Source organism: Myodes glareolus, chromosome 10 (genome assembly GCF_982192425.1).
Source record: "Myodes glareolus chromosome 10, mMyoGla1.1, whole genome shotgun sequence".
In the NCBI taxonomy this organism is placed as follows: Eukaryota; Metazoa; Chordata; class Mammalia; order Rodentia; family Cricetidae; genus Myodes; species Myodes glareolus.
In genome coordinates this window covers 53,444,660-53,460,511 of record NC_142035.1, presented here as the reverse complement: position 1 = coordinate 53,460,511, position 15,852 = coordinate 53,444,660, and the positions used below count along the sequence as shown (strand labels likewise).

At 46.9% G+C, this 15,852-nt stretch overlaps 1 protein-coding gene across 2 annotated transcripts in view; it reads right to left on the bottom strand.

Annotated features, from left to right (window-relative positions):
• Positions 1–729: 729 nt before the first annotated feature.
• Fbn1 (fibrillin 1) overlaps positions 730–15,852 on the bottom strand; it is a 205,558-nt gene continuing 190,435 nt past the window's right edge. For both annotated transcript variants that reach the window (XM_048459620.3, XM_085696419.2), the window contains 8 exons: positions 15,221–15,346; positions 14,890–15,012; positions 11,829–11,945; positions 11,468–11,596; positions 10,497–10,616; positions 6,418–6,649; positions 3,156–3,330; positions 730–2,013 (listed from right to left, as the gene is read on the bottom strand). In XM_048459620.3, coding sequence (XP_048315577.2) covers positions 1,624–2,013; positions 3,156–3,330; positions 6,418–6,649; positions 10,497–10,616; positions 11,468–11,596; positions 11,829–11,945; positions 14,890–15,012; positions 15,221–15,346 — 1,412 coding nt within the window. In that variant the 3' untranslated portion in view covers positions 730–1,623. The remainder of the gene's footprint in view (positions 2,014–3,155; positions 3,331–6,417; positions 6,650–10,496; positions 10,617–11,467; positions 11,597–11,828; positions 11,946–14,889; positions 15,013–15,220; positions 15,347–15,852) is intronic.

Here is a 15,852-nt window from a genome sequence, read left to right as displayed (position 1 = left end):
GGCTTTAGCCGAAGGCTTCCAAGAATTGGAGAGAACTTTCCCATGGTTTGGAAAATTCCACTCTCATCCACCCTTCATGTAACAAGCTTAATTCATCTTACTTTCACTACCACAAACTGTTTTGCTGGCCCAAGGAATTAAAAAAAAAATTCTCCTATTAACTGAATGAGATTAACAGCTAAATACTGAATATTGCATTTAAAATAAACCAGCATTCTTCAAGTTAGGACATTTGAAAACCAAGAGTTGCAGCATTCAGTTGGATTCAATTTGCCATGGGCTCTCTATAATTAGTCTAGCACTGACCAGCAACAGATGTTCAGGGGGAAAGGTGGAACACCTTGCCAATGCTGCGTACACGAGGGGAAGGGGCATAAAGTCCAAACGCTCTGAAAGAATGACTGAGTGGTACATTCGGAAGTTCTTAAATCTGGGCGTTTAGAAGCCACAAGATTAATTAGGTCACATTTTAGAGATGATGCTGCAATCTACGTCTTCCGAGTAAGTCAGATAAGGAACCAAGCGTTCAGCAATCTGGAATCGCTAATCAAAGGACCAAGTGAAGAAGCAATTTCTCCTCCTGGTGCTCCTTCTACATGCCCGGAGAAGCCAGAGATAACAGACCAAGGATACTTTAAACCCAGGAGACTTTATTTCCCCTCCAGAAAGGCCCCCGCCCCCCAACCTCAAACCCACACGAGAACACAAAACCAAGGAGTAAACTAAAAATGGGAGGGAGGGTAGGATCACTTTATTGTGACATTATGACATTAACCCCTTGCTGACAGGAATGACTGAGAGTGAATCTGGCATATTGCACATGCGCACTGGTGATCCTCTGGTGGCTGAGGCTGCATTCCTTGTCTTCCCCAACCTCAGTGCACAAGCGGGCCAGTCACAGATTCCACTACCACATGGTGTAGATGTTTAACAAGTCTTTGGTCTTAATAAGCACCATTACAAACCCTCACATTAAGGGCTTTATTATTCTAGTTTATAAATGTTTCGATGATAAAAATAACACGATTACAGTATACACACACTTAATTTACATGTAATGTATTATACTCATAAGTGAGAAAAGCTACTGAACTAATGTTGGTTGATTGAAATGAACGAAGTATTTGAACTGGATACCTGGCAATTTGATTTCTAACCTGTGTACTTCTTACAGTGCATCAATAAACCTATTCTGAGAATTTGCTAGCACCAAACAGACATCATAAACGGCCAACCTACTATGTGCGCTTGGAGAACTGACGTTTGGAAATTTGAAAGCAAACGGAACAATTCATCCGTTGGAAACACGTTCCTGTAAGGCAGCTGCAAAGGTAGGTAGCCAGTCGGCATGCGTGGCCAACCTCAGTGGAGAGTCGTGTCCCAGTTTTCAGGAATCAACACATATGACAAGGTAGCTCAGCTGCTCATGAGAAGCCTGAGAAGGTGGGTGGTTGAACTAGGGCCATCACTGTACCTTGATGTCATTCAACAATAGTGCTTGTTTATACGGATTGGCTTGGCGAATGCTTGTACCACGATGTGAAGGTTCTGGTTTGGGGAAAATAGAATTCTACCTACCTAAAGTTGCTTTTATTTTTAATTACTTGGTCTCTGAAAGGTGAATTAATGAAGCAGGATCTGAATTTTCATCTTCAGGTTATCGCCCAGTTCTCCGCTGAGGTAGTCTTTGTCATGCCTGTCCTCTAACTGGCTAAGTTCTTTCTTTTTATAAAGTGGGGTACTGCTGATTTGTAAGGAGTAGGTTCCGGCTACTGGCTTCTTCTTGGTGAAGTGGAGGTAGCTGACCCCTTCTTTCTGGTTGATCTTAAAGAAGCCATCTTCATTTCCGGATTCAATCAAGTATCTGTTGTGGTTCGTCAGAGTGGTAAGGGCCGGCAGGAGTTCTAAGATTCGGACCTTGTGGCTGACGTGGGAAATATTGAAAGCGAAGCTAGCAGGCTTCTCCACATCCCAACTCGCGAGGCTCACGTTGGCTTCCCTCTCAGACCCATCCTGGAAAGACATGCGGCAATGCCTTAAATCCAACTAAATCTGTTCTGTAGTTCGCATACTAAAGAAAAAGCTATCCAGGTCTCAAGCCAAACAAAGGTTTCTGCTCATGCTGTTTGCGCTATGCTGAAAATGCGCACTCAGAGGCACTTGGTTTAAGTTGCAAATGCGCTTTCAAAGAATCAAATTGATGACAGGAAGAAAGTCAGACTGAAATCATTTGTACTGGGGGAGGGGGAGGCTCGCCCTAGGTCTCAAAGTGTGGTTCCTGAACCAGCAGTTTTAGCAGCCCTGGAAACCATTACACATGCAAATGTTTAGACCCTCTAAGACCTGTCGAATTAGAACCCCTGGGGCTCTTCCCAGCCAACCTCTCTAACAAGCCTTCTGGGTGACTCAGACACTGAGATTCTTTTTGAAGCGCTCTACATAGATTGTTTTCTTTCCCAAGACTTAATTCCCAATCCGCAGCAGGTGGGCTGCCGCACAGATACTCAGAACTTGTCTGTTTCAATTTTGCTCACGGACACAAACCATCCCCTTCGAAGGACACACCCATGGACCTACTTCCTGGCTGTGATGAGCTGCTAAGGGTCCGCTTCTCACCTAGCTTTCTGCTTGCGATTTGGGACCACATAGGTTAAATGCTCCCAGCCTGGAGCCAGGAGATCTCGGTGAGCGATGCATTTCTGACTTTATGTAGCATCATAGGCTCCTGCTCACCATCCAAGTTCCCCCTCACTCCCTGTGGCTCTTTTTCCGTGGAGGAGACTCTAGTTTCTAGACCGTGGCTTCCCTGTGTGGGGAATGTGCGCATGCCATTCTGCCCACTTGCTGTCCCTGACTTCAGACCTTGTCCTTTCTGCAGACATCGGGTGGGCGTCTGACTTTCTTCTCGGTGAGACAGAGGAAATGAGCAAGTGTGTGAAAACGTTTCAAACTGCCACTCTCAAAAGGCAGCCAAGCTAAATAACTAACACAAACCCCTAAAGCCCCATAGCCTCTTGCAAAGGGTGGCTAGCGTCTGGAGAATGACTGGACTTCCTGTCTGGGGAGACTGTTCACACTTTGGGGTGTCCTTGGAGAAAAGCACAGGAGCCCAAGAGTCCTTACACACCAGCAGACAAGGAGAGACTCTGACCTACCTGGATGTCCGAGGCGTCCGTTTCGTTTGTGCTTCTCCGTTTCCTGCCTCGTTTGGGGTAGCCATTGATCTTACATTCGTAGCAGGCTTCTGGGGACAGTGAATTGTCATCCATCTCACCGCTGGCAGGTGGCTCTGGGCCTCCTCTGCCCATGCCCATTCCAGAAACACAGTGCCTACCGCAGAAAGGAGCACAAAGGCAGTTTCTGTCAGAATCAGCAGCTCTGATGCCGTTTCCTGGTGCCCAGCCTTCTGGATGTCCAGTCTCCTGGACACCCAGCCTCCTGACGCCCAGCCTCCTGGATGTCCAGTCTCCTGGTACCCAGCCTCCTGGTACCCAGCCTCCTGGAAGCCCAGTCTCCAGGCTAGTAACATCACATTGCCCACTGGACAATTATTGACTTCTAAAAATCATGCAAATACCAAAGGCTCAGCCCCCTGAGTTCCTGTCTTTTCTCTCAAGACACTGGTTTCTATACTTCCTTGTCCCTTCATCTCCCAGCCTACTGGCACAAGCCTTTGCAGTACTCATTCGGGGAGGGGACACCCTGAAAACTGAAGAACAAGGGTGAAGGAGATCATGTGACTTGGTGGGGCATCAAAATGTCTTCTTTTATGAATCAGGCCCCATGGCAGTCAGCAAGCTCCCCTGCCAGCTGTACCTCTAGGAGACAGCAGTGAGTGGGCAGGTGGGCCATCTCTGGGGCCTCTGTTCTGGACAACATATTCGTTCCTATGCTGTGACCTTGATTTTTATGTTTTGAATTTTTAAAGTCAGCATATAATATGTGTCATACCATTATGACATGGACATAGTGTTTTAGTGGCTTTCTTTCTCCCATGTCTGCCGCCCTCCTGCTGCTACCTCTGCTCCTACCAACCCCCCCACCCCAGTCTTTTATGTTTTTATGTTCCATGTTTCTATGTTTAATGTCCATGTCCTAACCACTGCCTTCATCACCACTGCTGCCCCTGCGCGTTCAAGAGGGTATCAGAGAGTATGCCCTGCTCTTACACTCCACTTCCTCCTGCTCCCTTGTCACCACCATGCCTCCCCGCCCCACTTTCTAAGCAATCACATCTGCTTGACAGTTTATTCTTGCAGATGTTACAGCGGCAGGAAGAGATATCCAGGTGGTGACTGAGGGTTGGTATGGTACTGTGTTGTGAAGGTGTACAATTTCTTCTCTCTCTCTCTCTCTCTCTCTCTCTCTCTCTCTCTCTCTCGATAGGTTTTCTTTGCATAACAGCTCTGGCTATTCTGGAACTCATCTTGTAGACCAGGCTGGCCTTGAACTCACAGAGATCCATCTGCCTCTGTCTCCCGCGTGCTGGGATGAAAGGCTTGCACCCCACCACCTGGCTATACAATATATTCTCACAAACAGCATGAATCAGTGCAGAGTTTGCCCAACTGTGGGAAATGGTTTAATTTTAAGACATTTAAAACCACTAGGGCCATGGGATTTCACTCATGTGAAGGCTGATAAACAAACCCATACCCAAGAGAGATCTAATCCTTGTTTTTTTGCTTTTCAGTTACCAAAGCCAAGTTACAGACTAAGGCTCACACAGTATCTCATTTGTTTTTGTCGGGCTCCCTTTCTAAATGTGTCGAGAACCTAGGAATTATCCTAAAACCACCATTATTTTGGGGGGTAAAGTTCACTCTAGTGACATCACAGAGAGGCCAGATTAGAAAACGTGGATTTCTACCGTGAAATGTACACCGATCCCTCCTAAACTGCTTCTCTGAGACGGCCGACCTACTCCTCACAGCTCATTTCCTTGTTGGTACACAGACTTCCAAACAACACCAAATCTCTGGCTATCTGCTGTTTCTCACTACACTTTGGTGCTTCTCCCTGTTTCCCAGGGTCTTCCTAAGTTCCTTTTCCTTTCCACCTAGAAGCATGGAACAGAAATAGACAAGGAGGAGGACGAAGGCGGAAAGGCCCATCCTGTGCATCCGTGCCCACGATGGTACCAGGAAGTAAGCCCCAGTCTGCAGCCTTGGCTTCTGGCTCAGAACGTCCCTCCAGTATTTCCTTGTCCCAAGAGCACCACTTAGAAGAAATGTGACTACAAAATCCCACTGGCAAAGAGCCAGTTTGGAGTGTCACAATTTTTTGCTGGGAAAAAAAAAATGGTTCTGGCATTAAACTGTAAAAAATAATAGAGTCAGTTGAGAGCCAGACAGACATCTGGGAATCTGAGTCCTACTCCTGGCATTCCGAGAGCTTCCCACGGAGCATTCTTCTACCTTGACATTTGTACAGACTGGAATAAGTCCCTGAAAACCAGTGTGTCAGAGACTCTAGGACCACTGGGTTCACATCTGGCATAAATGGTGTGTGTGTGTGTGTGTGTGTATGCACGTACGTGTGTGTGTATGAGAGAAGGAGAGAGAGAGAGAGAGAGAGAGAGAGAGATAAGATTCATGAATTGGGCTGGACAGTGGTGGCGCATGCCTTTAATCCCAGCACTTGGGAGGCTGAGGCAGGCAAATCTCTGTGAGTTTGAGGCCAGCCTGGTCTACAGAGTGAGTTCCAGGATGGGCACCAAAGCCACACAGAGAAACCCTATCTCGAAACAAAACAAAACAAAACAAACAAACAAACAAGCAAGCAAAAAAAGACTCACGAACTGAATGTACACGCAAGTCATTAGGGAAGACCTCAAGTTAAAAACTTACTAAAATTTTAAGCCCTCGAACAAAGCAGCGTCCCTTCTCTGCCTCAGCTGTCACACACATATTCGCATCATTTAGTAAAATTTTCTACTTGGAAAATATAGTTAATTATTCCAACTCATACTTAATGTGTTTTTTGATTGTTTCCAATATAAATTTAAGAGTGAAGGGTAACAGATGCCTTAAAGACTGTAAGAGATCTCTAGCAAAAGGTATCCATTTGGCTTAGCCTGACAGGATCTAGAAAATAAAACAATGGAAGTCAAGTGAGAGCCTCGTATGCTCCCTCGGGAGGTGCTCAGGTGTGTCGGGTGGGCCCAGCTCGGTGTGGGCAGATGCAGCAGGGTGCTCTTGGAGAAACAAATCCCTTGTCAGTAGGATGTGAAGATTAAGAACATGAGTCAGAGACACTGGACAGGGACATATGAACAGTGTAGCTATGCGCTGGGTGTTCTAGGAGTTTCTAGAAATCTGGACATGCCCCTTTACAGATGTTCTTCTCAAACTTTCTCAGGGGTAACTGGAACGAACCTGACGGTCATTAATCAAGGGCAGGACGAGTGATACTTACCCTTGGCCTATCCGGAAGTACCCTGGAGGACAGCCACACAGGTAGCCACCCTCAGTATTGGAGCAGCCGTAACTGCAGGGGGCCTGTGACGAGCCACACTCATTGATGTCTTGGCAGCCTCCGCTGAACTGTTCATACTGGAAGCCGGTGGGACACATACACTTGTAACTCCCCAGGGTGTTGTGGCAGGAGGCGCCCCCACAGACGTGTGCGTTCAAACATTCGTTCTCATCTGCAGCAGACACGAGAGAACACTACATGTGTGATGCTTGCCAGGCTTTCAAGGAGGAATCTGGGTCATGCTCTCATGACTGACCAGGTAGGTAGGGTCTCAGGGAGAGAAAGCAGGCAGTATGGCCAGAGTGGAGAAAACAAGAGAGAAAGCTGTGGAGATGGAGGGAGGGAGTCTCCTGCCATGCTGGTTAAATATGGTAGAGGAGGTTAAATACCCGTCACAGAGAACACCCAGGATGGCACCGTGAGGAGCCTTGGACTCCAGGTCTCACTGAAAGCCAGCTCTGGCATGTTCTGCTCCGTGTGAGGCAGGACCACAGCTATAACTGGGGTTTAGGGCAGGTGGGAAGGGAGCATACAGGTACCGTGTTCCTGCATCACAAGAGCCTGCAGGATGGAGAGCACCAAAGAAGAGACCCGCACTTCTGCAGATGCTACCCGTGTGCCTCCCTGGCGCAGGATGTGAAGCTCTGGGGAAGACCAATGCCCTATAGGGGAGTCCACCCCATTTTACCTCCTTTTCAAACAGTCTGCAAAGACCCCCAGGTGCCCATGCTTAGGCTGAGTCGTACCTGCTGGTATGTCTGCTTTCCCTCTGAAAGCCTATTCAACCCAGCTGTGGCTCCAGCATCTGCGCCATGACTAAAGCTAAGTGTCATGGCTGGAAGAGATGCCATGCAGACTTTTAGGCAGTGGTGGGAGAAATCTATAAGACACACATTCTGCAGGGCAGCCTACGGAGCCTGCACTGTCTGAGGGGAGGAGATGGGAGAATAGACTAACTCTTTTAAAACAATTTAAAAAAATTGTTTGTCTATGTGTAAGTGTATGCCACATGCATGCAGGACCCATGGAGGTCAGAAAAGGGCTCTAGATCCCCTAGAACTGGAGTTACAGACAGTTGTGAGCCACAATGTGAGTGCTGGGAATGGAACTCAGGTCCTCTCCGGAAGAGCAGCTGGCAAATCTTAGCCACCAAGTCATCTCTCCAGCCCCAGAGACCTAACTTCAGTTCAAACGAAGACAACTGTGACTTTCTCGTTGCTTCAGTCTACATACTTGTGAAATCTCTAATATGCGTTCCTAGGCCTGCCACTGGAGGGCGTGCTGGGCACTGGCTGTTAAGACCTGTCTCTAGGGCTGCAGCACTCTCTCTGGAGGACAGCAACATCCCTCTGTGGGTGGCCACTGCCAGTGGAAGCAAGTAGCCACAGGTGCGCTCCCTGGAGCCATAGAGGACAGCCAGCATGTAGAGGTGTTCCACATTCTTTTATGTAAGCCTTCCTACCGTCCCACAAGCTTTGGGGTCTTCTCTAGGGCTTTACACAGAGCAGCAGCCAGGCCAGGACCTGCAGGGCCGTCTGACTGCAGTAACCACGTCCTTCATACCATATTGGCCCTCAAGAGCACACCCATATTGAAAATGGTGTTTCTTCTCTCCTGTAATTAATTTGACCTTTGCTGTTCAGAGAGAACAACGCTGTTCTCTTTTTCTCCAAATGCTCTAAATAAGTACCTTCTAAAAACATGTATTTGTCATGTGTCCATGCATGCACACAGGGAGAAAGCGTCACAGTGCATGCCTGGAGGACAGAGGACAGCTTGTGGGAGGCTATTCCTTCCTTCCACTCTAGGATTCTCCAAACTGAATTCTTGTCATCCGCGTTAGCAGCAACAGCCTTTATGCAGTGAGTCAACTCAGCAGCCCTCAAATCCTTATTTAAACTGGCTCATATTCATGCACACAGTGATGTGTCTAATAGATACATTGTCATCCAGTGTATTGTACAGTTCTACCATACCCACCTTCCTGTACCCTCTGCCCTGTCTCTACGTCCATCTCCTTTCTTTTCCCAGATAACCTTTCTTCTACTTTCATGTCACTTATTTGAAGTTAGTAAATAGATTTGTAAAACTGGAAGGCCTAGGGTTTTTGCTAGATTATCAAGAGGGTCTCTGTGTGTGATATTATCCATGAGCACGTACCCTTCCCGGCTCCTTTCCTCCTTCTCCCTAGTCACTAGCCTGACTTTGCCTATTTGAAGATTCTCTAAATCCAAAGATCTCAAGCCTAAACCCAAGGTCCCTTAGGCTACAGGGATCCTAAAAGAGAAAAACCAAATCTAACAGTGTCTGCATTCCTTTCCTTACTTTAAATAAGAAATGAAGTATGCTACAGATACCAGAGGAGGTCATAAGCACCAGACCTTACGCTAAACAGAGTGAAGAGCAGAGGGTGTTTACTTAAGTAGGAGACTCTGGGACTGTCATTTTCTCTTGACGCTCCATGGCTCCTCCATCCTCTCCACCTGCTCTCAGCCCCCCAAAACCGATCTGTGTGGAGCATCAGAGCCTCTGATCTTTTGTTCTTCACACGGGTTGGCCCAAGACTAAGAAGTCATGAGGCATGGGTAGATATATAGGGCAAGACCTGTCTATCTATCACTAGATTTATTTTGCTTTTTGCTAGTAGGTACAAAGTGGGTTAGTGTTAGAAAGGGGAAGTAAATTCATCATACAAAGAAAGATACTTGCAAATATTTACTCTCTTTTCCTAGAGCAGACTCTCAGTATGCAAGCAGAACTGGCCTGGTCTGGAAGGCAAGAAGAGATCCTTTCTGGGGCAGATGCCAAACTGGAGAGTCTCCAGCGGTCAACCCTGGACCTCTCTGTGGGCTTCTGTAAATAGTCATTCTGGTGGGGAACTCTCCTTCCCTTTCATAGACTTTTGTATTTTATTTTACTTCTGATAACATTTAATAAACATTTAAATTCACATTGTTCATCTCAGTTAGGGCAGCAGAGCACAGATTAAGCAGTCATCCGCGCTCAGTGTCCGTAGCCTGAGCGCTACATGCTCACACATTCGGTCTTTGCCATCTGCAAACACAGCGGTTTGGTTGACATGTACTGCACTTCTTCTGACCCCTTCCATCCTGTGTACCCTGGGCAGCTGACTCCACACAGAATCCAGCTTTCTACCCTTCTCAATAGCTTGATTTGTTCCTCTATTTGCAGTTTTTATTGGTGAGAGTTTCCTCCTTTTTATGTAAAAAGAGAATTTTAATTAATTAAAATTTCAATTAAAGTCCCTGGAAAACCGGTCCTTGGGGCAGATTAAATCCTGCCATCCTGACCTGTGGCACCAGGGTCACACAACCCAGGTTAGTGGTGATGTTAGGGACCGCCGGGAGGAAACTCCCAAGTGTAGGGTAGGCTTTCTTGGATTGCTTTTTGTAGGGCCAGATGGGTTCCACTCTAGCTGAGAGCTGAAATCTGCTATTTGCTTCCAGAAAGGAATGGAGTTAATGGCCCCTGACCTCTAGATCAGCCTCCAAGAAGAGTGAACTTCTGCTAAGCTATGAGCAGGCTCCCAGGTGGGGCTGGTCCAGAGCAGATCTGGATAGCCCCACACGAGGGAACCATTCCAGCTCAGGGCAGCGCTCATTCTAGATCACTTTATTTCTTGAGCGTGCTGAGTCCTGTTTGCGATTTAGGACCAACAAGAACCCCACACTCCTTCTAGCGTCTTAATTGACTTATTTGACTTAATCGACCTGGCCACCATCTTCCTGGAACCAAAAATCTTTAAGGGATTAGATATTGTGGATATCCCCAGTGTGGGGCGCTAACAGTGCAGGGGATGAGGAAGGTTGACGGAGTCAAGGAAGGCTACGGGTAGTTCATCCCAGCTTTTCCCAAAGCATTCTTCATCACATACTTTTTTCCTCTAAGATTTCCACTTCCCTTTGGTTTCAGGGGGGGCAGAGCGGCTGCCAGTGGGCTGGCTGGCCAGAAGGAAGGCACCGGCAGCCACGCCTCTTCTGAGGACCGGAGCTGCTCACCTACACACTGGTTCCACTGGTAGTGCTGGAGGTAGCCCTGTGGGCAGCTGCACCTGTAGCCGCCGATGATGTTCTGGCAGCCGTGCTGGCAGCGGTGGTTGCCCTCGCATTCGTCCACATCTGTAAAAGAAGCAGAGCCTCCAGTGAGCCCCGTCCGCAGCTGGCTCTCAGGTCCCCCGCAGCCTCATCCGCCTGCCTGAGAAGCTAGAAGGCAAGGCTAGAAAGACTCTTTTTCCTAAAAAGCTTTTCTAGTCTAGCAAAACATTAAGAATATCGACATTAATATTTAGAGATTCCGGGTAAAGTCTACAGGTAAAAATGACATGAATTCACCACAGAGAGTTGTGGGGCAGCTCTTGAAAATACGTTTGTTTATTTGTACTGGAATTAGAAACCAAGAAATATCAATAAGAAAATAAAATCCCAAGAATTAAAATTTAAATATTTAATGACGCATTTATAGAAGGGTTGCTTCCTACATGTATTGTCCATGCTGGAGAAACCTCAGGACGCTAGCCCCAAGTGTCAGAAGTCAAGGTACTTTTGTTGAGTTATCCCTACTACACTAGATTGTTAAGACGAACAAACAAACAAACAAAACCAATCTTGATCTACATAGAAGAGGCCCGTGTCATCGATACAAGCAAGATGAGGCTAAAGATGCATTTCTAGAACCTGGGGCCCAAGCGAATAAATCGCCCATCTGCAATTGGCTGGGCTCCTTGCTCACTGTCCTTTTTCCTTTGCCTTCTTTTTTGCCTTCTTGTTTGTTTATTGACTTTTTATTTTTGGCTGACCTCCAACTTGTGGCAGTCCTCCTGACTCTGACCCCCAAGTGCTAGGATTACAGATGTGCACCACCACACCCAGAAGAGAGAATAAATAGTTCTTGCAACTCACAGACGCCGACAGCCACAGGGGCCACCTCTGCAAAGCGCTTTTAGCGGGACGCAGCTGAGGTCTGCACCTACCTTCACAGCTGGCACCACTCTGGTCGAGGGAGAACCCCCGCTGGCATTCACAGGTGAAGCTTCCCGGAGTGTTCTGGCAGACGCCCTTGGACCCGCACAGGTTGATGTCGGATGTGCACTCATTGTTATCTGGGGGAGCATGGGAGAAGGAAGTGACACTTCCCGAGCTGCTCTGTGTTGTTGGAAAGGAAGGTTGACCCAGAGAAGTCCAAAGTAGGGTCAGTAACTTCACACCGGGAGCACGCAGCCCAGCAGATGCAGCCCCACGTGCTGAACACGGCCTACTGTTATCCACAGCAGAGGAAGGAAAAGAGCTTCTCAGAGGAAAGCTGGGTCCCGCACAGGTTTTCCTTCTACTTACCGATGCAGGCAGTGTGGTGCTGGGTAAACCCAGGAGGGCATTTGCATGTGAAGCCACCAATGGTGTTAACACACAGGAACTGACAGTTGTGTTGCTTGGTCGCACATTCATCAAGATCTGCAAGAAAGTGCAAGGCGGAATTCAAGCCGTGCCCAAATGCGCTGGGACGGGAAGTCTCTCCACGCCCTGGAGGACACTGGGGCCGCACAGGGCCACAGCAAAGGGTTGGCAGGAAGGCGGGTGATGGACTCAGAAAGCGAGGAGAAAGTAGCTCTGTGGGATCCAAGGATGAGCAGTTCCCTTTAGTTAAAGGAAAGTAGGGATTTCTCTACCAATTTATTTGATAGACGTTCTAAATGTTTAAATGAATTGTAAGAGGAAGTAAAAACTGATTCTGAACATTTTCCAAAGCAGTGGAAAAATCTAAGTGAAGATGTCAAAAGAGATGTTGAGGCCACAAATTCGCTTGTTCCTTTAATTCGGTGGTTCTCAACCTGTGGGCATAACCTTCGGGGGTGGTGTGGGGTCAAATGACCCTTTCACAGGGGTCACCTAAGACCATCAGAAAACACACATATTTACATTTTAATTCCTAAGAGTAGCAAAATTGCAGTTTTGAAGTAGCAATGAAAATAATTTTATGTTTGGGGTCACCACGACACGGGGAACTGTATTAAAGGGTCTCAGCATTAGGAAGGTTGACCTTAATTCTTTTCTGTTGCACTTAGAACAAACTTGTACCAGGACATTGGTTTGACCTCTTGGTTAGCAGTTTTTCTTCGAATTAAATAAAACTGAGCTGCTAGGAAAGACAAAAATCTGATTTTGATGAACTAGAAGCAAAATCCCCAAACCCCTTGTCCATACTATTGACTCAACACTATTTTCAATCTCAATACAATCGCTCATCTTTCTTCACAGCCTTAGCTTCTGGGCTCACCTCAAGATCCAAAGGCATTAAAAAATATATTAAGAAGAGCTGCCAAGTGTGTTGGACCTGAGGGAATGCTTTTAAGTGCCTGGGAATTCCAGAGTGTTTATCACAATTCAACCCCTCCACGGAGGCACACGTGGTACTAGATTTGCTAGTGGCTGACTCTGCTCCACAGTGGCCTTCGTGGCTGGAAGGACACCTGTCCTAACCTGAGAGGGCCTCCCTGTGTCCATTCCAGCATGGAGGACCCTCAGATGGAACCTTTTTTGAACTCTGAGAAGGCCGACTTCTACTGCTGAGAGGCAGACTGACGTCCACTTCTCTCAGAACCAGACTGACTTCCCACTGGGACCCTGTGCATGCCTGTGCTGGGGAGGAGACGGCGCCACCGCCCCTCATACTGTCTGTTCCACTAATGTGAACCACTCAACACAACGACCATGGCTGCTCTCATGCTCAAGAATGCCTTATCTCTATCTCCATTCCTCTTTCCTTTTTATTATAATCAATAACATAGACCGCACAAGTTAAATGGTCCTCCACTGTGTTAGTTCCATACTTGTACGAATCTCACGCTGCTCTCTCCTCTTCCCTGCCTCCCTTTATCTGGTGAGGTGAAGACACTGGCTCCACCCCCTCTCAGAGCCTCCCTGCTAGCTGTTTGCTTCTGAGAGTCAGTGGGGACACGCATCTGCACACTTCCACACACGTCAGCTGCAGACAAACTCAGGCTTTATAGAATAAGGAGAAAGAGGAGCTTATGACGTAGAGACTCTGAGTGTAACAGCCTGCTCAATGTCTTCATCAGAGCCATTGTGGCCACTTGAAAGCTACCCTCAGTCAGGCCTGTCAGTGTTCTTCATAGAAGCAGAAGTTAGGAGGTCAGTAGACCTGCGGCCATTCCCTCCTATACCTCCTTCTGCTCAGCTGCATGTGGACTCCAGAGTTAAAAGGAGAGGAAGGGGTCACTGAAGGGGACTCCAGATACACAGCTGTGGAGAAGTCACTGCCCATGCTGCCTGAGAGTTTTCACACACTGCACTGCTGCAGATACAGAGGAATACATCTGCCTTGTTTCAAACTGCACCCAAGAAGAGATGTTTCCCCCAAGTATGTTTCTTCACTCACACGAATACAGTCTTGCTCTGAGGCCTAGCCAGAACTTTCTGGAACTCATAGTGATCATGGATGAAGACCCTGTTTCAAGGCTATGAGCAAGTCCTGGGATCAGCAACTTTGTCGCCAGCTTCAGGATGACCTAGGACCTAGGACCAAGTCTGCATAGGACAGCCTCTGAAGTTTTTATCTAGGAAGATGTTTAGGATGAAACAGATACTCAACATACTTTGGAAAAGGTAATTTCTAGTTGAGGAGAGATTTCTGCAGCGTTTGTGTGTTTCTCAATTCCATGTCTCCCTCAGGTGAGTTCTTAGAAGGCATGGTGGCTTTATTTTGCAAACTTAAAATCTATCTCAGCGGTTCTCAACCTTCTTAACGCTGCAACCTTATAATACAGTTCCTCATGTTGTGGTGACTCTCAACCATAAAATCATCCTCATTACTAGTTCATAACTGTGATTTTGATACTGCTATGAAATGTAATATAAATATCTGATATGTGACCCATAAAGGACTCAAGACTCACAGGTTGAGAATCACTTAGATAGATAGGTAGGTAGGTAGGTAGGTAGGTAGATAGATAGATAGATAGACAGACAGACAGATAGAAACTGAAACACTAGTTTAATTAATCAGACACACCTCTAAGATCATGGCATGAAGACCTGCTAGACTACACCACTGTTGAACAGATAGCGAATAAATGAAGCAAACGGGAAAGGAGGGGGAATCAACAGGGAAGCAGCCTCACCAGAGCCTTGGCAAGTTGGTACCATCGAGCCCCTCATGGATATCATCCATGATGCTCACTGGGTATCGCGCAAGGATAGCTGCTGCTACTAGCCTTCAGCAGCCCCCTGATCCCAGCTTAACCCGCATCTAACCCCCATCCCCAGGGACCCACTGTCGACAGGGGCGCTAAGCCCAGGGAAGCAAGTCTTCCAGCTTGTCTCCCAACTGTTCACAGACACAAATGGCAGGTGATGGATGAAGCCAAAGCCCTCTCACCTTTGCAGCTCCTTCCATCCTCTTGCAGAATATAACCTTTCGGGCAGGAGCACTGGTAACTCCCTTCTGTGTTTTTGCATATAAAATTGCAGGGTTTGGGAGCCTGGTTGCACTCGTTCAGATCTGTGGTCAAAGAGAGACAGGAAAAGCCCACTTAAAAGACTTTCGGAGTGCTCAGAATCTTCTTTGCCTATAAACTCGGAAGCATTTGATCATCGCCTCATAATTTTCGATTAAGTATAGACGCATTTTAGATTTTTAGCATGAGGTTTTCTTTCCTGTAACCGGAAATTTCTATCCAGGAATAAAGCATTAAAAACAAAGTACCTACCCACACAGGAAGTCCCTGTTATATCCGGCGTGTAGCCAGTTTTACAGATGCAATGATACGACCCTCTGTCATTGACACACTCCCCGTTTCGGCAAACGTCATGAATAACCTTGCACTCATCAATATCTAGGATGGACACAAATCACAATAATAAATACATTAGACCATATAATGGGCAACACTGATATGCAGGGGCTACTTGAGTGTAAAATTTCATAGACCGTGTTACTATATTACAGACCAAAGTGTTAAACCAAAAGGAGACAGAGTGAATTTCACATGTGATGTTAACTTATTGAATAACTAATGAATGATGCTGTGAGCTGATGATGAGAAGTCACTCAAATAAAGGGAAAGTTCCTTTATTCCGCCATTAGCCACAGCTTCCCAATGCAAAGATGATTGTTTTCTAACTCTCCTTTATTGTTTTGCTTCTAATCCTCCACCCCAAGGAGCACAGTGGAGCACCAACAGGACCCTCTTCTCATCTAAATTTGTGCTATGTTTCTCTTCTGGAATCCTAGAACAACACCCTACCAAGACATTCTTGGCCCTCACTCTTGCCCCTGGCCGGCATCACATGAGCAAGCCATAGTGAGGGCCCTTTGGACAAGCAAAGTCCAGTGTTTCTT